Source organism: Mauremys reevesii, linkage group 7, assembly GCF_016161935.1.
Source record: "Mauremys reevesii isolate NIE-2019 linkage group 7, ASM1616193v1, whole genome shotgun sequence".
Lineage (NCBI taxonomy): Eukaryota > Metazoa > Chordata > Testudines > Geoemydidae > Mauremys > Mauremys reevesii.
Window position 1 is genome coordinate 117556609 of NC_052629.1, and position 21296 is coordinate 117577904.

Sequence of the window (21296 nt, forward strand, 5' to 3'; positions counted from 1 at the left end):
ACCCAGCGTCCTTTCCATTCCGCAGGAGCTGACTGGCAAAATGCCAAAGGAGTATCCTCTGAGCGTGGGAGAGAAACCTCCTCAGGTCAGAAGGCGTGTAGGCACAGCATTCAAATTGGACGATAACCTGCTTCCCAGCGAGGAGGTAGGCACAGCAGCTTCAGGCAGCTTACTACCCACAGGGCAGCCAAAGCCCCGACTCAAACAGCATCTAATACGCAGGCTCTTGCTGGTAGTGATTGGTAGTTTTATGTTCCTGATGTCTCAGTTCTGGTAGCAAACATTAAGGATCGGCTGCTGTAAGTTACCCCCGTTTGGGACCCGGGCAGGGGTTGGCATGTGCATGTGTCTGCTCTAAAACCAAGGGTAAAACTACCCAGTTCCACAGCTAGGGTCCCATCCTGCTGCCCTTACTGAAGCCAAGCTCTCACGGACTTCAAAGGGAGTCTGGCGAAAGCTCCCCTAGGGCTCGAGCGTGCACCATTGACATCAGTGGAGATTTTACCAGAGACTTCAGTGAGAGCAGGGTCCGTCCCTCAGTGCCTAGACAGCACCCAGCACTATAATTCTGTGCTCTCAAGTTCTGAATTAGACCGTGGTTGAGACTTTGAATCGCAATACACACATTGGGTTTGATGCACTTCTGCAGCTGCCTGGGGCTGTAAATTTCACCCTTCGCTGGCAGCAGGGGTCACGGTGCCGGTGGGTGGGATTCGCCTGCATAGCAGGGCACAGATTCCACCCAGGCAGAGCTTTATACTGTTCAAGGAGCTACGCAGGCAGAGGCTGCTTTGAGGGATGTGCTGAACACTAACAAGACTTCTGGCAGGCTCTGGGCACACCATCTCCATCTGCTCTTTTCAGGGCAGTGCTGGCTGGCTTCGTTCTCTTAGTGGAATGTGGGATTCTGGGCACTTTGTACCCATGTGTCCCAGGAGCTCTGTGATCTGGATGACAATGCTGGCATAACCCAAAGCTGCAACAAACTTACTTTGTGCTAAATCCTTCTGACAACACGCAGTAATGCACCGCATAGCACTTCTGTCACCCAAACAGTAATTAGCTAAGTTTCTGACACCCTGTGAGGTAGCTGTGATTATATCAATTTCATAAAGTGAAGCAGAGAGAGATTCCAAGCTGATATTCGCAAACTTTGACTTCAGTCGAAGCAGCTAGTGGTGAACATCACTGAACATCAGTTCGCTTGTTTAGGTGTCTTGACATGGAGTTAGATGTCAAACTTTAGGCACTTAGGTTTGAAAATTTTGGCTTCTGTAACCATCCTAAGGACACACAGTGAGTTCAGTGGAGTTAAGGAATAGAACCTAGGAGTCTCTTAAGTACTAGACCATAACCATATACTCTTTGTGAGGATATTTCTGTGTTTTCACTTAAGGTTTCATTTTGTACGCTGAATTTTATTTACTTGTACTTCGACCTGCAGTATCATGTAATAACAAAGAGCTAATGTTGTGATGAATCTGCAGGACCCCGCTTTGCAAAGCTTGGAGCGTAATTTCCTCATACAGCAAAAGATGGTGGAAGCTGCGAAGAAACTTGCCAGTGAGCCAGACATGTGCAAAAATGTGAAGAAGAAAAGAAAACAAGATTACATTGCTGCCATGAAAAAGCTTCAAGAGATCGAAAATTCCATAAATGAATACAGGATCAAATATGGCAAAAAACCAACACAGAAATCAACCCTTATTTTGCCAGGTAAACCAAGAATCCCCACGTTTCTGATGAGGGCGATAGAGAATGTTCTTCAGTTCAGTGACAAGTTTTGTTTATATATTTGGTATATTTTTTTCCATGGCACTTGCATGGAAAAGGCAGATGTAATTAATGCATGGTGTACATGAAACATTGTTCCTGTGCTGTACATAAGCTGTGGGTAGAACAGATCATAGGAGAGGCTAGGCACAAGTGCAGACATGTTCTAACATCAGAGACCAAAGAATTGCAGTATGCAGAAGGGCTGGCGGCATCTTCTCAGCCGAAACTGGTGTGGTACCTTATTCTGTAGCATATTAGATGCTCTTTTATTTCTGAAATAAGCTTCAAGGATCTCTCAGCTGTTCCAGTGCCTCCTTATAATTCTCATCCCCTTGTTTTTATTTTATTGTGACAGTAGGAAGGAAAGTGGATGAATATTTCTGCAGGACAATAGCAAATGCGGGGAAAAGTCAGAAAAATAAGCAGGGATCAAAGAATATATGTCTTGATTAGAAATTATTGACTCCCCATAACACAACAACAAAGCTGGGGTGTTCTCAACGTGCATTGTTGCATATAAGCTCCATAAGCCAGGAGTTTAACTTCTTCAATGTAGCAGTGTGATGAGTCTGTGTGTATAGCAGCAGTCCCATTGCAAATAACGACTATAAGAGAAATGTAGGTGTCACTGCCTTCTCCATTCTGAAAGTAAGGCGTGATCTGATTCCAGCCCCTTTGCGTGAGAGGTCAGTGATTAATACATTAGGCTAATTGAGGGAAGTTTTTTGGAATAGCAAAAGCTTATGTATATTGTGTCTTTTTTAAGTTTTCTATGCTGATAAATGGCTTTCTGACACATCTTCCTGCTCCTTGACCTGGGAACATCTGTATATATATGACTGTTAATGTTTGATCTGTTTCTTTTTGCACATTCTGCTGAGCCCAGAGCAAAAGCTGTTCCATGAGATGTATTTTTCTCCTGGAAGCAGCAAGGTAGAGAAGGAGGATGTACTTTTTCTGTAGTATATTTATATTGTATTCCACTGATCCCTATGAAGGATATCAGTATAGTGCCCAATGTCTTCGTTTCTGGAATAAGAACCCTTAACAGCCTATATTCTCCCCTTTAAATATTGCAACATAAGGGAGGTTATACATGGCCTAGATTTTCTGCCAGGGCCACTGCTGTTGTGTCCCCTTTGGTTTCAGAATTCACTTGGAATTGTTTTCAGCAAGTGGTAAAGCAAGGCTGTTTATCATTGCTGATTGGCTGGAGGATGTTAGCTGGACTAACAGCCAGATTTAGGGGACAGAGTGAAGATAGTATCTCCTTTTCTAGCCTTGTGCTTACCAATGTAGGCAATAGTTTTGGAAGTACTTATACTTCTAGAACAAGTAACATACTGGGCTAACGAGGCAGGAAATCCCCGAGGGGCTAGTAAGTAGCGTGAACATCATGGTACACCATCTGTGTATAACTCCCGCTGCTTACCACATGGGGCATGTTGGCACCATTGTGTAAAATGGGGAATTTAGAGTTTAGATACAAATCCATAAGAACGGCCACACTGGGTCAGACCAAAGGTCTGTCTAGCCCAGTATCCTGTCTTCTAATAGTGGCCAATGCCTGGTGCTTCAGAGGGAATGAACAGAACAGGTCGTCATCAAGTGATCCATCCCCTGTCACCCATTCCCAGTTTCTGGCAATCCTTTGGTTCTCACTCAGAAAAATATGCACTTACTCCATCATTTCACAACGTCCGGCAACTGACTTCACTGAGAGTTTTACTTGAGCAAAGACTGCAAGATTTGGCCCGTAGGTAAATAAGCTGCACTCCGAACCAGTACCTCAGAAGCAGTACATGTTTAAAAATGATGCTTGGCTGCTTGGACTTTGGAAAGAGCAGAACCAAAATTTATGGTAGATCTGCCGGCAGCCATTGGACCATCCCTGGCCATGCTCATTCTGAAATAATCACTCCCACATTTTGTGCGCGTGGTTTCCTAAAGCTGAAGATTAGTCTTTTGGGGAGGAGTGTGGCAGTAAGTCAGTCCCAGCTGTGAATTTTAGGAATGGTTTGCTGGAAATTATGTATTCAATAGCAGCCTCAGTCTGTCGAATCAGCCGTGCACTGTTCTTGGTCCAGTCCTCTGGGGATGGGAGATTAAGCAGGTACTTGACTTTCAGAGTCGTCATTCTAGGCTGTGCCACTTGTCATGGGCCATTCACTCACACACGCACCCCGGCTGCAGAAGGCTCTGGTTGTGCTTCTTCCACATGGCACAGCGTCTGACATTTGTGCAGCAGGTGGTGCACATGGCCTAGCATATATTGGCTGGGTTCATGTGTTTAAAAACACTGAGGCGGGGGGAGGGGTTGAGGTCCATTGCTAGACAGCTGACTTGCTTAGCACTCTTCCTAGTGACGCGTTAAAGAGAATGGAAATAATATGTCTTTATGGAGAGGTTTTACTCTTTGCTTGTGTAGATCTGAGTGTCACCTGTGCACACTGCCCTTACAGGTACCTCATTTCCAGAATCAATATCTCCCTTGCCACTTTCTCCTGCTGAGTTTCCTTTCGTCCAGCATCCAGGTGCTGGAACTAGGGGTGCTGCTGCATTCCCTGGCTTGAAATGGTTTCCGTCAAATACAAGGTTTACAGTTTGGTTCAATGGCTCTCCATACCCCCACTATACAAATTGTTCCAGCACCCCTGCCAGAACTCTCCCATACTGAACTCTCACTTTTTTTTTTAATGGTTTTCTTCCCTGACTCTGCACCAGTTCCCATATTGTGGGAGATTTCCGGGGCTGGAGGCAGGGACTGGAATCACACACATTCAGATATTTGTAATGTTGAATGATTCTGTGTACAATAGTGAGCTGCCCATTCATTGTTATCTCAGCAGTGGGGTTTTGCCTTTCATGAAGCCGGATCTTGATATCTTTCCTCTTTGTTGACACTGTTTTTACACAGTTGAAGTCAGTTGAATGAACCCTGAATAAGAACCATAGGAGTTTTCCCAGAGTTTGTTATGGTTACAGAGGAAGGAAGTGGAGGCATGAAAATGTTCTTTCTAGATAGAATGGTAGTCCTCTCTGGTAAGCTCTTCACGGGCGGCTCTTTGTAAACCCCCGGCATAGCAGGCATGAGAACAAACTTGTGCAACTTATGTTTATGATAACTGGGCTGAAGAAACAGCTGTGCTGTGGAAGTAACCAACTGCCATGGCTGTCACCAGCTGCTTCTGTTATGGACATTCTCCCCTTGTGTTTAAGGATCAGCATCAGATTCCTTACCGACTGGCTACCCGTAGCATCAAGTGGAAAGATGAGACCCCTCTGGTGTATGCAATAGAGCATTATGAATAAATACAAAATGTGTGTTTAAAAAAATCACCGTTACCAGGACCAGGTTCAGCTCTGTTAACACTGGTGTAAATTTCAAGTGATGCTATTGAAAACAATGGAATTATTCTCAATTTACATCAATGTAACCGAGAGCAGAATTTGTCTAAGGGTAAAATTTTCAAAAGCCCCAAAGTCCATTTTCAAAAGTAATCTAGGGCCATAATATCAAAGGTATTTGGTGCCTAGTGGGTTTTTTTCAAAAGTGCCTCAACAGGTTAGCTGCCTGAAGCCCATTGGAGTTGAAAATTCTACCCCAAGTGTTGTCATATTTGGTAGCTTATTAAATTACAATGTAAACAAATAAGGTAGGAGTGCAGTGCAAAATAAGATGATCAGATTGTGAAAGGCTATGTACGCATCGCATGATACTGCAGTTCATGTCCATCTGGCTTGGTAGCTTATTTTAAAATAGAGTATTTAGAAACCTCTGTAGAGTATCCTGTATCTCAAATCCTTTATTTTCATTTACAGATGATACAGTCCCATCTGAGAGTAGCTCTTTGTCTGATACAACAATTTATGATGATGGTATGTCGCTTACGCTTTTCTGTTAATGAAGTATAAAGTATATCATGCCCTTCATAAATAATAATACAACTTTTTCAGTATCTTATTCTGACCTACATCTACATCTCTGATGCTTCTATTTAAATCTTTGTTCATTTGCTAAATCTTTTAGTGAGCAGTGATTTTATACAGGAGAAGAATATGCTTAATCAGAAGCTATTCTTTGAAACCATGTATTTGTCAAAAGCGTGAGGCTCTTCTGCTAGCGAGTGAGTTTTCTTTGTAGATGATTGCTGTTTTAATGGGATAGCTCTTCTGAAATACACACATCACTCCTGCATGAACAAACAATTCCAGCCGGTAGTAACTGGCAGGGGAGGGCACTTCCGGATGGCGAATGACTGGCTGGAGGAATCTGGCCAGTTAAGCCAGCCAGTCATAAGCTGACAGGAAGTGCCCAACCCAGATGTCATCATTGCAGTTCTAAATCATTAAAATATTAAAACATGCAGAGAAACTAATGACCTGTTTGCGTGTTAAATGGTGATCTGCATCTTGCCAGGGATATGGTGTTTTGTTTTAGTGCACTTGATTTTTTTTCCCCTAGCAATTAATATTAGACCAGTCACCATCTGGAAAAGACTTGGCTTGACATTCCTTTAGATTTGTCATCATCGTTTGGGAACAAATATTATCCAGACCGTGATTCACTGCTTAGTGAGGGCTTGATTCTGATCTCACCCCAGCTTCGTGCTCACGCCTTGACTCTTAAATTGAGTTACACCTGATTCTCACGTGTGGGAGTGAGATGTGAATCAGGGCTTCAGTGTATCCGTATGTTCACCGAGTGTTTGATCTTGCACCTGATCCAGCCAATGGAAGCTTGGTTATTGACTTTGGTGGGCAAAGAATCAAGCCCTAACAGAAGTGAAATCAGAATCAAGCCCTGAGTCTTCACAGCTGCTTCCAACTAAAAACACTTATCCCTGTTTCTTTCCTCGCTACAGATAATTAAAGTTGGTCCTTCATAGTGAAAAATATTTTCATGAAACTTTTATTTCAAAATGCGTTCTTAAAGAGTCATTTTAAAGTACTAAAGCTAGGGACTGATGCTCCCACATCTGACCTGAGCAGAGAGAAGAAAATTAAAGCGCAGGGTATGGAAATGGGGGGAAAATCAGTTTTACTGTATGCCTTCCCACCATCTCTGCAGAAGCCACTGCATGACTGCTCAACTGGCAGAGCCCATGAGCAATCACTTTCCCCAAGAACTTTCCTTCGTGACCTGGTAGAGTTCCAGGCAGGAGTTAATATTGCTAAAATCAGTATTAACTGCCACTCCACGGTGTCCCCTGGGAGTTCAGTGCAGGCAAAGCTCCTGGGACAGGAGAAGCTCCTGAGGGGTGAGGGCATCCTCTCCTGGTCCCCACGGAGGAGAGCAGTTGCTAGCTGAACCTCAGGGAGTTTCTAGCACCCTTGGTCCCCCTGGGTCAGAGGGTAGAACGCAGCTGTAATTTTTTCATAAGTGTGTAAATGTGTCTAAGAATTTCCAAAAAAAAAAAAATCACATTTCTTTCCAACAGCCAACGATTCCCTTACTGTACCAGGGCAGGGAACGAGTTCCGTGCAGCTGTCTCCAAGAATCCCTCCGCCAAAGTCCCTTGGCGTGGAGAGAATCCATCTTAGAAAGTCCTCCATCAATGAACAGTTCCTGGAAAACAGACATTCTAGGTACTAGTCTTGCCATATTGTTGGTGTGAGCCTGGTTTTATATCTGTTGTAACAAATACCACAATGTAGACTGATGGTATTAGGGTAGATCTTCCCATTACACTCCTGTTTGACATGTAAGCAAATGGAATGGACTTTGCCGCTGTGCTTGTGGTTATATTTGTTGTTTAAATATTATAATCATGTTAACATAAGCTAGGCTGAATGTTAACTGGAAAAGTTTGATGAATCTCAATTGGGGCAACTGGGAAAAGGGATAGAGATTTTAATGGCAAGTGTTGCATGCAAGAACCTTGTACTGCCACCTGCCCTTTCATCCTTCGGCTCCTTTTGTGTGGCTTGTTTCCCCTATTTTTTTAAATAATGTATTGTTTCCCTAAGGTGGATGTTTCAATCATTTCAGCTAGAGGAGAACCCTGTGCATCCATCCTGATCATGTGAAAATTCTGGCCAGGGCACTGTTGTAGTACAGTTGCGGATTTCAACCGCTGCTGGGTATGTAGCTTCTGGAGACGGGCGAGAGAGTAACTATGATCTCAGCCTGCTACCAAGCATAGGGCCAGAGCCACTTCGATGCTGAGCTCTCTCAGCTCCCAATGACATCTAAGCTCTACAGGGTCAGGCCTGTGGGGCTCATAACTGTGAGTTAACTTACTGACAGTCCTATTAGTAAGTAATGTGGGCCCAATCCAATGCACCTTGTACTCAGTGTAAGGATTCCCATTGACTTTAATGAGCTGTGGCTCAGAAACCACGCCGGATAGTAAGTGCTTGCAGGATCAGGCTCTATGAATATATGTGTAAATATATATATATATATATATATATATATATATATATATATATATATATATATTAGTGTGCATTGGACAGTGCTGGGACACTGACTTTTGATCAGTGCTCCCCTGGAATTTAAGCAGAATACTCTATCACATCAAACTCATATATAGAATTATAATTAGTTTCATGTCTATAACTTTGAATAGTGCCATTGTGTTATTCCTTGGCTTGTCGGCTTCTTTTTCTGTTTCTTATGCTCTGCATCTCTGTCCCTTGGCAGCAGCTATTCCTACAAGTTATCCTATGGTGAACTTCGTCGCTGTGTTAACCTTTTGAACCAGAGGGGTTTGAACTCCTTGCTGTTATAACAGCGCTAACCTTCGCCACTGGTAGCAGACGCTGCCACACTGACCTCTGCTTTCTCTACCCTTGTCTATCTTTTCCTTTGGATCAATATGCAATTAATGTCACTGCAGTTGTCCTTTGCATTTTATTGAAGATATTTTGGTGATGGCCATGTGCTGGATTCTTCTGTTTATAGTCACAGGGTGGACCCTCTATCGATGCACAATAGTCCTTACCGAATTCTGGAACGACAGTCCTATGGAGGGAGAAGCATGCCCACAACACCGGTGCTCACACGCAATGCCTACAGTAGTAGCCATTTACAGTAAGCTGAGTTCCATTAAATCATTGGGAAGTAATGTGTCTCTTGTGCAGAGAAATAAAATCAACAGCGTAAGAGGGTAAAGAAACAGGATCCTTTTGTGTGTGTCCTTTGCCAAGATAGAGGCAGGGTTGTCAGCCTTTGATTTTTCACATGGATAATTGGACATCAGTCATTGCTGGCATATGCAGCTTTGCACCAGCTTTTCAACATGCAAACGATGGACTTTCCACGCTCAAGTGCCAGCTGTGGAGTTCCAGAGAATGGCGTGTACAAACTTGTGCATGCAAACTTAGAGATGGGATTGAAGCCGTTTGGGAAATGTTGCCCATGTGGGGAGAGATGGCTATATAACTAGATAAGAACGCTATGATCGTCCTACTTTTCTAAACATCCAAACTAAAGGGGTTTTACATTATGGCTACGCAGTATTGCTTGTTTCAGAAAGGGAACTATAAAATTCTTAAGACACTGCTAGCCAGCATTATTTTTATCATCGTACTGTATATTTGTGGATATTAAATGTAAAGACTAAGCAGTGGGTGAGATCCACTTGTAATTCATTACCAGAATATGACCTTGTTAGTCTCACTTTTGTCACAGTTTTGAATCATCTGTTGCTGCAAAGGTAGAATCTTTAAGCCAGGTTCTCTTCACTGTCATCCAGATCTTTTATTCAGAGAAAATAAAAAGCTGATTTTGAGGCCATGCGAAGGCATTCCAAGCTGCTGGGGAAGGTGCTGCGTATTCTAAATGGGATGTTTATCTTCCCTGTCCTTGACTAAAGGATCTGGATTATTGTAAACTGAACTTGGTTTCGAGCTTTTTACCCCTTTCTACCATGCCACCGACAGCAAGAAAGGATTTGCCCTGGTTGATATGGCAGCTGACTTAGGAATAGTCCACCTAGGACTTTGCATCACCTGCCAAAACCTGAACCTGTACTTTGCTTGGAAAGAATTCTTTGTTTTGCTCCACACTGACTCTCAAATGCTTCATGTCTGCATACGACTTCTACATCCAACCTAATTTTCTGCCGTTTCAGGCCGGATATTTCCCCAGAGCACTGCAGACAGCGCAGCGGGAGTCTAGAATCCCAAACCCCTTTGCTGTCGGAGACTGCCAGCGAAAAGCCTGTGTTCTCCTTCTCGAAATCCCAGCGAAGTAGCAGCACTGAAATACTAGACGATGGGTCATCCTACACCAGCCAGTCAAGTGCAGAGTATTACTGCGTGACGCCTAACCCCAACCCATATTACACCACACAGACGCTTGACAACCGCACGAGAGGCCGAAGGAGGTCTAAGAAACAAAACATTTCTGCTGCAAATTCAGGAAGCATGCCAAATCTTGCCCAGAAAGACTCACGGAATGGTGTCTACCAGAAGAGTCAGGAGCAGCCTTCCTCTGCTTACTATGTTTCTGGCTATTCACCTTACACTGAATGTGACGTTTATTACAATGGGGGATACGTTTATGAGAATGACACAGAGGGACAGTATAGCGTCAACCCTTCATATCGCTCGTCGGTGCACTGTGGCTACGACCGTTATCGGGAACTCAGGTCCTACCGCGAAGGGGAGATGGAAAGAGTACCACACAATCCATATGCAACTCTGAGACTTCCAAGGAAGCAGGTTGCTAAAACGCAACATATAACCAAAAACATTCACAAGGCCTTAGTAGCAGAGCATCTCCGTGGTTGGTACCAACGTGCCTCTGGTCAAAAGGACCAGGGTCAGAGTCTGCAGGCAAGCTTTGACTCTGACCGAGGATCCCAAAGGAGTCTGGGCTTTGCAGGCCTGCAAGTACCGTGCTCTCCTAGCAGCCGGGCTTCTTCTTTCTCTTCAGGTAACAGATGATTTGTGATATGCTAAATATTTTATATGTCCCTTCGGAGGGTCACCTCCTCTCCACATTAATACCCTTGCAAGCCCACTGAAATCCATGAAGGAAATGGGGCTGCATGAGCGTAACTGAGGGCAGAATTTCATCCAACAAAACTAAAATGCAGAATAGCTAAATATGAATCTTTGTATGATAATTGAATGATGCAGATATTCAGGATTTTCAAAGGCTGGGGTGTAATTCCTGGGAGCACCACCTTTCTGCAAATCCCACCAGGAAAGGGCACCACCATCATAGTGGTACCTTTAAAAATGGGTACACGCCCTGTGTTCTGTAAACACAAGTGGTAGACATACCCCTGATCCCAGTCAGAAGAATGCTACAGTAAAAGGACTTAGTCATTTGCAGTTGCTCACTGAGTCATGAGTGGAACACTGCTGTGAGGCAGAGAAGTATCATTCCTGTTTTATAGACATTGCAGATGGTGCATGGCCCCAAGTCAGCAGGTGCATGGCCCTAGGCTGCAGAGGGAATCTGTGTCTAAGGTGGGGCTAGTAGACAGGGGGCCAGATTCCCTGTCCCGGTCTCACATTGCTGAGTCATTTGGCCCTTTATGCAAAAATAAAAATCTGAAGAAACCTCACCGGCACGGCCATGTTCACCACATACACAGCACATGCCAAGCCTACTTCAGTATCCACGCTGCTGCTCTGGCTGGTTTCTAAAGCACAGAACACAACCGCTCTGACTGGGAAGCCCACAAACTCTTTTTTTTTTGGACCTCTCCCTCCTCCGCTCTCACCGTGGCCACTCTCTGCACAGTACATGTTAAGACAGATGTTTGGAGTCTGTGTGTCCTACAGAAACCTGCCGAGATTGTTCATGAAAAAATCTCGCTTCTTTCAGTCCTCTGAGCTGCCGAAAAATCTAACGTGCTCTCGTTGTTTTTACAATTCTAGCGTCTTCTACAAACACTTCTGGAAACTGGCGGAACCAGATTGCACTAGGGCTTTCCGATTATGATACATTGTCTCATTCCTCTTATACCAGCTGTTATGGGAATGTTTATGGCAACCTTCCTCTGCAGAGCAGGTGAGCAAAGTGCAGTAAGACTTGCAGTCCTCTCCTCTGTACTGTGCAAGCTTTTAAAACTTATCTAGGCAGCAATCAGGTATCAGGGAGCCAACACCCTGGCTCCGGATCTGCTCCGGACAGCACAGCTTCAGCAGACTCAAGCAAGCATATTCCTGCGTTTCTTTCTAGCTGGCCTCAGGTAATGTTTTACGTTATCGATCAGACTGATATGGCATCGTTTTATCCAAGGATCTTAAATCAATAACACTAGACCCAGACCATCAGTTGGTGTAAATGGGCAGAGCCACTGGAGCTGAATTGATATACACCAGCTGAGATTCTGGCCTGTACACTAAGTTATCTGCACAGTAGGCCTGGGAGGGAGAGCGGTAGATTTGTGTCTATTTTAATTATGGGGAAACAGGCACAGAGAAGAGTTAAGGGCTCGGTTGTACCTGTCAATATGAGTGTGTGCAAGGATGGGACAAGGTGCAAATAGCACCGCCCCCCCTTACACCTCTCTGCAAGGGCACGGCATGTCGTGGCCTTTGCCCTGCCCTGAGAGCAGTGATTATCAGGCCAGCGCTGCTAGTGCATTAGCCTCCCCAGATAGCATAACTGTGACCCTCTCCCACCCTCCCTCAACAGAGCAGACCCTATGGAGACTGAACGATACTTTGCCCCCTGTAAGTGGCCCGGCAGCCACGTTCCCCCTCCGCTTCTGGAGCCGTTGTGCCTCCTGAGGAGGAGGCTGTTTCTCTACAAGCTCATATCCACGTGATAGCGTTCAAAGGTGCTACCCCCAGTTGTAGTCGCCACAAATAAACCGAGTGCGTCTCACAGTGGGGGCTTAACCGTTAAACCATCCTGACTTGACATGGCTACACAGACAGCTGCCTAGAGAGTGCAGGGTGGGGCTTTGCACAAGTTATGCCTCTTTCTCCCTTTCACATAAACGTGGGAATTGGCCACTCTGGGTACACGTTTACTCTGTGATGGGCTGGAACAGTCCAGCACTTCGCTCTAGTGCTGCAAACAGATATTCACGGGACTCTTCTGCTTCCTGATTTCTGTCTCCTTCCTCCTCCGCTTTCTAACTCCACCTGTTATCAGTCAGAACAAAGGTCTTCTGTCCAGGAGAATGATTGCGCCTGCAGAAATGAGATCATTTTTAAATACTCTTATGCTAACTGTAGCCAGCTGTAGTAAGTACTCCACATTTGTGTGTGCTGCTTCATGGATTGCAGTTTTTGCTTGCTGCTGGGCTGACTAGTGTGAAGTTACCTAGTGACGTATTTATTTGTTTTTAAACAACCAGAAGCATCAAGAAAGGAGGATAAGTGTCTTCACATTGATTTTCATTAAAGACCTTAAGTTTGGGGGGTGGGGGGTTTAGTGCAGTGACTAAAAGAACTACAGTAACAACATTTTCAAAATAGCATTTCGACTAATTACTTACCGTCCTACGGTTGGGTTTTGAAAAATGTAAATGAGCTGCCTTATTTTGACAACTTTATCCATGCGATTTACGTTAATTATAACTTTTTTTATATTCTGATCACTGTCCAAATCTACCCCAGTATCACGCTCTTTGTAGTGAACATAGCCGTGTGTGACTATTGTAAATGACTGATTACCATATGCTATATGGCCCTTATCTGCGGGCACATGCAGATCAAGGCTATTGGATATGACTTTTATTACCTTGCTGATACTGGGAAACACACAGGAGTAAGTCATTGTCATAGCTCTATTTGAAATCAGTGGAACTATGACAATTTACACCAGCTGAGGATCTGCTCCTTATTATCTTCCCTGTCTGGAGAACTAATCACAGGGTTACATTTGGATCCTAATTACACTGCTGTAAACCCAGAGTGACCTCATTGACTTTCAGATACTCACAGTCAATGAGGTTACTCTGAGTTTATGATGGTGTCACTAAGATCAGAAACTGCTCAGTCTCTAAAGATTATTTACTTCTAAGCATTACCAACCCAGCACCTGAAATCCCAGTGCAAAGGTTACTGCGCCCTCAGTTATCACTGACGCTATGTTTCTTTTGTAGAGCATATGCAGAGACAAGCCAGCCGGAGGATGCTGACGAGAACCAGTTGGAAGCTGACTTGCACAGTAACGAGCAGAGGCTATTTTGGCATGAGGATTCGAAGCCTGGGACACTTGTGTAGGCCATCAACAGCCCTGTATTTGCACCCCCCATGTGCCTTGCACAGAATGCTGTTCCCTCGAAAGAGATCTCCTGTGGAATCCCCCCGCCCCCACACCCCACTCAAACATGAAAGTATTTTGGCTTGTGGGTGAAGATTGTGTTCAGCATTAAGAGGGACATGTACAAAATTACAAAGTCTTTCCAACAACGGCATTTCTTTCTGAATCCAGACAATAGTCTAACTGCGCAAGGGCAGGCCGCCACTGAATCTATGAGGAGATGCAGCACTTGGCTGAAGTATTTATATTTAGCAAGCACTTTTTAGAAGACTGGAAGGTGTTGAAGGCAGACCTCAACAAAATGTGAAAAGGTGACTTATGGAGAAAACAGGAATTTTAGGAGCACAATTCAGATGGCTGAAAGAAGAAGAAATAAAAATGTCTTCTGCCGTCACTTATGATGACCAAGAAGGACTTCATAAGCTGATGAAGGATACTGTGTGTGTGTGTGTGAATGAGGCAAAGATTGACTCAGTCAGTATTGGAACATTACTTGAAGGAAGGCTGGATTTTTTAATGGAGGTTTGAATGAGCTACAAAAATTATTACGAGTGTTTGTATGCACCACAAAATGGATTCTGGAAAGAAAGGCAATTTACTATTGCAACATATAATGTAAAAACTAACCCTAGAAGGCTGTGGATTTTGGAAATAGAAGCAGCAAACATTGAACTGTTTCCATGATAAAATGTAATTAATATCCTCCCGTTTAAATGAATTTTCCATGGTACAATTTCATTGTGCTGATGGGCATGCAAATAGTCATGTTGAATGCACAATGAACTCTTAATTAGATAGCTATTACATTTTGCTCTGCCAGATTGATGGAAGATTGGAGGTGGAATGCTCTAGTTATCACATGTGGAACAATTTTACTAAACTGGCCAGTATTCTAAGGTGGATGCAAAAAAATAAAAATAAAAAGACCAAGTCGGTGCCTTAAAATTGAGGGCATTAGAATTGTAGAACGTCATCTGAAACGCCAGGTGCACTACGAAGTCACTAAGTGACAAAACAGCATTTTCAGAAAATCATTTACATTGTTTTTTAAAAAATCAACAGCCGTTTTGATCTAGGAGGGATAAGCCTACCTCATATCATCCATCTGTAGAAACCAATTTGTGTGAACTAACTTGTGTAGTTTACAAAAAATATATATATATTTGCATACTGTAAAGTAATTCTTGTTTCTCAGCTGTACTGTGCTTCACTCCATAAAATGGTGCTCTTTTATTTCTTTTATACAGAGGATTAGTTACTCCTTGTTCATATTGTGAATAGCAAAATTTCTGATAAACTTTTTGAACGTTTTTTTACCAGTATTCCAAAGCATGTAATATAGACCGAAAGACAAATTTGTTAAGCTGGTCCTCAGTCATTTGTATTATTAGAGTTGAGGTTTGGAATAAACAAAACAATAAAAAATAATTTATTTCCTTTTGCATATTTGTATACCCTTGTAGAACCGCGAAAGTCCTTTTTGCTTATTCCTTTTCTACTTCTGACTTTTTGGGCCTATTATTTTATGTAGGTCAATAAACTAAAAGTGTGCTACCAAAACCGTTTTGGTGTTCTCCTTCTGCTGTGCTAGCCGGAAGGACAGTTCTCTGTGTGCTAGTTGAGTGCTTTAGTCTAAGCAATTATAGGCAGAACTCATCAGGCTCTGATGTCTCTTAGCCTTTACCATTAAAGTTCATTGGCTGAATGGTGATCAACAAGGGCCATTTCCTAGCACAGTTATCACACCGCTCATCATGAGGGTTCGTGTAACTTTTCTGAGTGAGGCCATACCATCACTTTGTAACGTACGGTGCAAAGCTATTAAACCTTCATAGAACAACATTTGGAAGCTCACTGGGGCAGTGGCTGGTTGCTTTCTGTTTGTACAGCACCTAGCACAGTGGGGCCCTGGCCCATGACTAGGCCGCCTACTTACAACAATAGTACAAATAATCCGTAATAATAATTTCTTAACATCGGATTTTTCAGCCATTTCTGGGCACCCACAGCTCCTGCTGAAGTCGATGAGTGCTGCAAGGTGCACTGCATCTGTTTACGTTACCTACCACTTTTTTTTTTTGTCTGAAACCATTTTAGATGCAACAAAGTTAACAAACATAACAGAAAGCCCAGCAGCAGCACTGGGGAAAGTCCATTGATTACCAATTTCCTGGGGCTAAGCATCATAGTACAAAAGGCCTCTCTGGACGGCGTGGGTATGACTGAGAGACGTGTGCTCACTGTAATCTAATCTATACTGTCAGACTCAATATGTCATCTGCATCCCTTTCATTGATTTTCCTTTTCCGGCCCTGACAGTGCAGTGGGATTTCTCCAAAACAAACTAAACAAGCACACCGCCTCCCTCTCCTGCTCACCCCCCTTAACAAAAAGAAACACTGTGAAGAAAATTCTTCTACAAGTTGGAACACAGCTTGTGAAATTAAAATCCAGGCGCTGATAGCATCACTGACGATTCTTTTTTTATCTCCCGAGGTGCCCAGCTGAGTTCCTTTTCTGTTCATGCTGTTACTGTGGGTATAGACCCCGGGTAGTCCATTATTTTTGTCAGGTCCAAATTTCTTGGTCAAGGTATGGTCAAGGTCCAGACTCCAAAGAAGAAAATAATACTAAAAAAATAACAATAATAAGTAAAAAAAAGATTTCAAGGTCCCTTCAAAAGTGTCTGGCAGTCCAGATTTGGCCCGTGGTCTTCCTATTGACTACCCCTCATCTAGGCCTTGTGAGCTGAGAAGAGGAATGAAATTTGGCCTTCTAAAATGCAGTGCAGCAAGTGGAATTTACCCTTTGACCTTCAGCCCACCCGGAGCGGAGATGCTCAGGTATGATTTTTGCAAGGACAAAGCAATTTGTTGCCAGCAGCTGACTTTAAAAAACAAACAAAAAAACTCATGTGTGAAAAGATTTTGGGTTGGTGGTTTTGTTTTTTCCCCAATAGAAAGAAATGTCCTTCCCATTGCTTAGACCTTTTCCTTTTGCCTCTTTCTGACTGGCTCATCAATCGCCACACAATTGTCACTGGCTTCCTAGCTAACCCAGAATTTGAGACTGGATCCTGCTTCTTTTGAAGTCAATGCAAAGTGCGGGTTCGGCCATTTCGCATCAAAGGAAATGAAAAAGCTGCTCCCAAAGAACAAGCTGGCCGCTGCACAGCCCCTTCTCCAGGTCTCGCCTGCACTGGCTTAGCAGGTTCTTCTGGTTCAGCCTCCGCATCCGAGGCAGAGGAACACCTCTGTGATCCTGCGTTATCAAAATAAAAGCTACCCCACAACCAATGTCATTACCGGCTGAAGACATGAGAAAAGTAGGGCACACCTCTGCCACCGCACGCTCCCCGGGGAGCATTGGGTAAGTCCAAAACATACTGTCAATGCAACAAGAAGCTGGCTGGTCAGGCTTACTAACCACAGTACCATTTGTTTTCATATGCTTTGTCTGGGCTAATCTGAGTCCTTTTTCAAAATCTGCCCGAGATTTGGAGGAACACTGACACAACGATTGCAGGTCCAGGTGTAGGACCAGGTCCAGGATGAGTATCACATTAAGATGGGGCTCGGTATATGGCCTCCTGCTGCAGGATGAAGGATGCAAGGAGCCTGTGAGCAGGCACGTCCTGCAGGTGTTCCTGATGGAGGATGGAAACACCATTGATTCATAAAATTTAAGGCCAGGTGATACCTCTAAATCGTTTAGTCTGACCTGTGTATCACACACCATCGCAGTATGGTGTATGGGGGGAGGGATAGCTCAGTGGTTTGAACATTGGCCTGCTAAACCCAGGCTTGTGAGTTCAATCCTTGAGGGGGCCACTTAGGGATCTGGGGCAAAAATTGGTCCTGCTAGTGAAGGCAGGGGGCTGGACTCAATGACCTTTCAAGGTCCCTTCCAGTTCTAGGAGATTGGTATATCTCCAGTTATTTTATTTATTACATTTCACTCAGTTACCCCGATCACTTCTTTGACTAAAGCACAACTTGTGTTTGCATCTCTTCCAGAAAGGCATCTAGACTTGATCTGAAGACATCCAGAGAGGAAGAATCCACCACTTCCCTTGGGAGTTGGTTCCAGTGGCTAATCATCTTCACTGTTTAAAAAGTGGGGGTCTCATTTCTCATTTGAATTTGTCATAGCTTCAGCTTCCAGACACTGAATTTTGTTCTGCCTTTCTCTGCTAGATTAAAGAGCTCTTCAGTACCAGGTATTTTCTCCTCATGAAGGGACTTACACTCTGGACTCAAATCACCTCTCAGTCTTCTTTATGCTAGATTTAAAGAGCTCAAACTGTTTAGGTTCTCTCCTGCCCTTGAATCATCCTTGTGACTCTCTTCCGCATCCTCTCCAATTTTGCAACACCCTTTTTTTAAAAATGTGGACACCAGAACTTAATGCATTAGCTCAGTGGCTCCCAAACTTGTTCCGCGGCTTGAGCACGGGGAAAGCCCCTGGCGGGCTGGGCCGGTTTGTTTACCTGCCGCGTCCGCAGGTTTGGTCAATCGCTGCTCCAGGCCAATGGGAGCTGCTGGAAGCGGCGCAGGCCAAGGGACGTACTGGCCACCGTTTCCAGCTTGGAGCAGCAAACCGCGGCCACTGGGAGCCGCGATCGGCCGAACCTGCGGACGCAGCAGGTAAACGAACCGGCCCAGCCCGCCAGGGGCTTTCCCTACACAAGCAGCAGAACAAATTTGGGAATCACTGCATTAGCTAGTATCGGTCTCACCGATGCCGTACAGAAGGGCAAAACCACCTCTGTGCTACATCCTATCACTCCCCTATTTCTACACCCAAGGATCACAAATACCCCTTTACCACAGCGTCACACATGTTCAGTTGATTGCCACTATGACTCCTAAATCCTTTGGATCAGTGGTCCCCAACGCGGTGCCCACGGGCACCATGGCATCCGCCGGGACATCTACGTGCACCCGCGTACTGTCCGGCGGACGAGCATCTGCCGAAATGCCGCCGAGAAGCAGCGTCATCCAGAGGCATCGCCACCGAAATGCTGCTGATTTTCGGCGGCATTTCAGTGGCAACATCTCTGGATGACGCTGCTTGTCGGTGGCATTTCGGCGGATGCTCGTCCGCCAGCCACGGTCCTCAGTGGCTTGTCGTCCGGCGCCCACCAGACAAAAAAGTTTGGGGATCACTGCGATAGTCACTGCTTTCCGGGATGCTGTCCCCCATTGCAAAGGTGTAGCCTGCATTCCTTGTTCCTACACCAATAATTTCACATTTGGCTGTATTAAAATGCATTTTGTTTGGGCCCAAGTTACCAGGCGATTGGATTGCTCTGTAGAATGCCCTGTCTTCAACATTATTTACCACTCAACCAATCTTTATGTCATTGTGATGGGCTGTACTGCCTGCACTGGCCCTGCAAGAGCTGAATTAGGCCAGGTGGGCCCAATCAGCCAATTAAACTGCAAATGGGAGAGATTTGGGCTGTGTGGAGGGAGCTAATTAGAAGGAAGGGCGGGAACAGGCATGGGCTTCTATAAAGTCAGGAGGACAGCAACAGTGGTGGGGAGTAGCAGGGAGGAAGCCTGCTGGTCTTCTCCCTGAGGTCAGGGAGAAGGAAGGGGAGAAGCATCATGGTAGGAGGAGTCCAGGGGTGAGAGCAGTAAAGGGGCATACATGCAGACCTTAACTGTTCACTACAGGCCCCCAGACTGGAACCCAGTCGAGGGTGGGCCTCAGTTACCCTACCATCCATTGCAGGGCGGCATTGCATGGGACAGTGGATATGAACATATGTGAGGACTGCCTGGTGCTGCTTGTGCAGAGAGACTTTGAAAGACCACTCTGGAAAGGGAGACTACTGAGTCACGAAGGGGAAGCAGCAGCTCCTCGAGTGAGGGAGGGGCTGCAGACCGAGACAGAGAGATGGCGTGCAACTGCAGGAAGGGGCATCAACCTGGTGGAGCTAATCCCCAGAACTGCCAGAAGGAGGTGCTGTCTAGCAGTGAGTAGAGGCCCCATCACAGTCATCCACCCATTTTATCAGCAGTGATTTTATATTTACTTACACATCATTGATTAGAAAATGTTAAATACCATCAGGCCTAGTACCAATCCCTGTGGAACCCCACTGAAAATACCCTCTCTTGATGATGATTCACCATTAACTAGTTTTTGAGATCTGTCAGTTACATTTTTCTACTCAATGTAACAGGTGCTCTAGTGATACTATATTGATCTTTATATCAGAGGGGTAGCCGTGTTAGTCTGGATCTGTAAAAGCAGCAAAGAATCCTGTGGCACCTTATAGACTAACAGACATATTGGAGCATGAGCTTTCGTGGGTGAATACCCACTTCGTCGGATGCATGTAGTGGAAATTATATTGATCTTGCTAATTTTTTATAATCAGAATGTCATGCAGTACTAATGACTTACAAAAATCTAAGTATCCTATATCTGTGCGGTTGCCTTTTATCAACCAAGCTTGTAATCTCATCAAAGAATGAAATCAGATTTGTTTGTCAAGATCCCCTTTCCAGAAAACCATGTTGACTGGCACTAATTAGATTCCTATCCTTTAATTCTTTATCAATTGACTCCCATATCAGCTTTTCCATTATGTAGCCCGGGATTGGCGCTTGGCCTATCGTTACCCATCCTACCTGCCCTTTCTGAATATTGATACATTAGCACACATCTAGTCTTAGGGAATTCCCCCCATAATCCATGATTATCTTGGATGTGCAGTGAGAGAATGAGACTCAGTGAATTTGGTGACATTTTAAAAACAGAGAAGCCCGATCTGCAAAGTTTGGGTCAGAATTTTTCTGACATTTAGGAATGTTACGCCTGAAAATTCCAGAAGGCCTGGGGTTAAAACAGCTCCCCTTGAGGGTCATCTGCTGGTCTACTGGTAGCTGAGAATGGATAGTTCTCTGAAAACTTCTGCTCCATGATCAGCAGCAGTCAAAAAAAACTAACGGACTGTTAGGAACCATTCGGAAAAGAATAGATAATAGTGCCAGAAAATGTCATAATGCATTGTACCTGGTACACCCACACCTTGAATACTGTGTGCAGTTCTGGTTGCAACATAAATGATGAGGGGTATGGAACAGCTTCTATATGAGGAGAGATTAAAAAAGATTGGAACTGATCAGCTTGGGAAAGAGACTATTGGGGAGGAATATGATAGAGGCTTATAAAATCATGACTGGTGTGAAGAAAGGGAACAAGGAAGTGTTATTTACCCTTCACATAACACACAAACCAGGGGTCAGCCAGTGAAATTAATAGGCAGCAAGTTGAAAACAAACAAAGGAACTACTTCTTCACACAACACAGTCAACCT

General features: G+C 44.4%; 1 protein-coding gene across 5 annotated transcripts in view; it reads left to right on the forward strand.

The window, feature by feature from the left end:
* The window catches only part of FRMD4B (FERM domain containing 4B), a 194210-nt gene extending 179321 nt beyond the window's left edge, over positions 1 to 14889 (forward strand). For all 5 annotated transcript variants that reach the window (XM_039482199.1, XM_039482197.1, XM_039482195.1 and 2 more), the window contains 8 exons: positions 26 to 145; positions 1488 to 1716; positions 5599 to 5655; positions 7218 to 7365; positions 8687 to 8815; positions 9858 to 10663; positions 11620 to 11752; positions 13803 to 14889. In XM_039482199.1, the coding sequence (XP_039338133.1) occupies positions 26 to 145; positions 1488 to 1716; positions 5599 to 5655; positions 7218 to 7365; positions 8687 to 8815; positions 9858 to 10663; positions 11620 to 11752; positions 13803 to 13923 (1743 nt within the window). In that variant the 3' untranslated portion in view covers positions 13924 to 14889. The remainder of the gene's footprint in view (positions 1 to 25; positions 146 to 1487; positions 1717 to 5598; positions 5656 to 7217; positions 7366 to 8686; positions 8816 to 9857; positions 10664 to 11619; positions 11753 to 13802) is intronic.
* The last annotated feature ends 6407 nt before the right edge of the window (positions 14890 to 21296 follow it).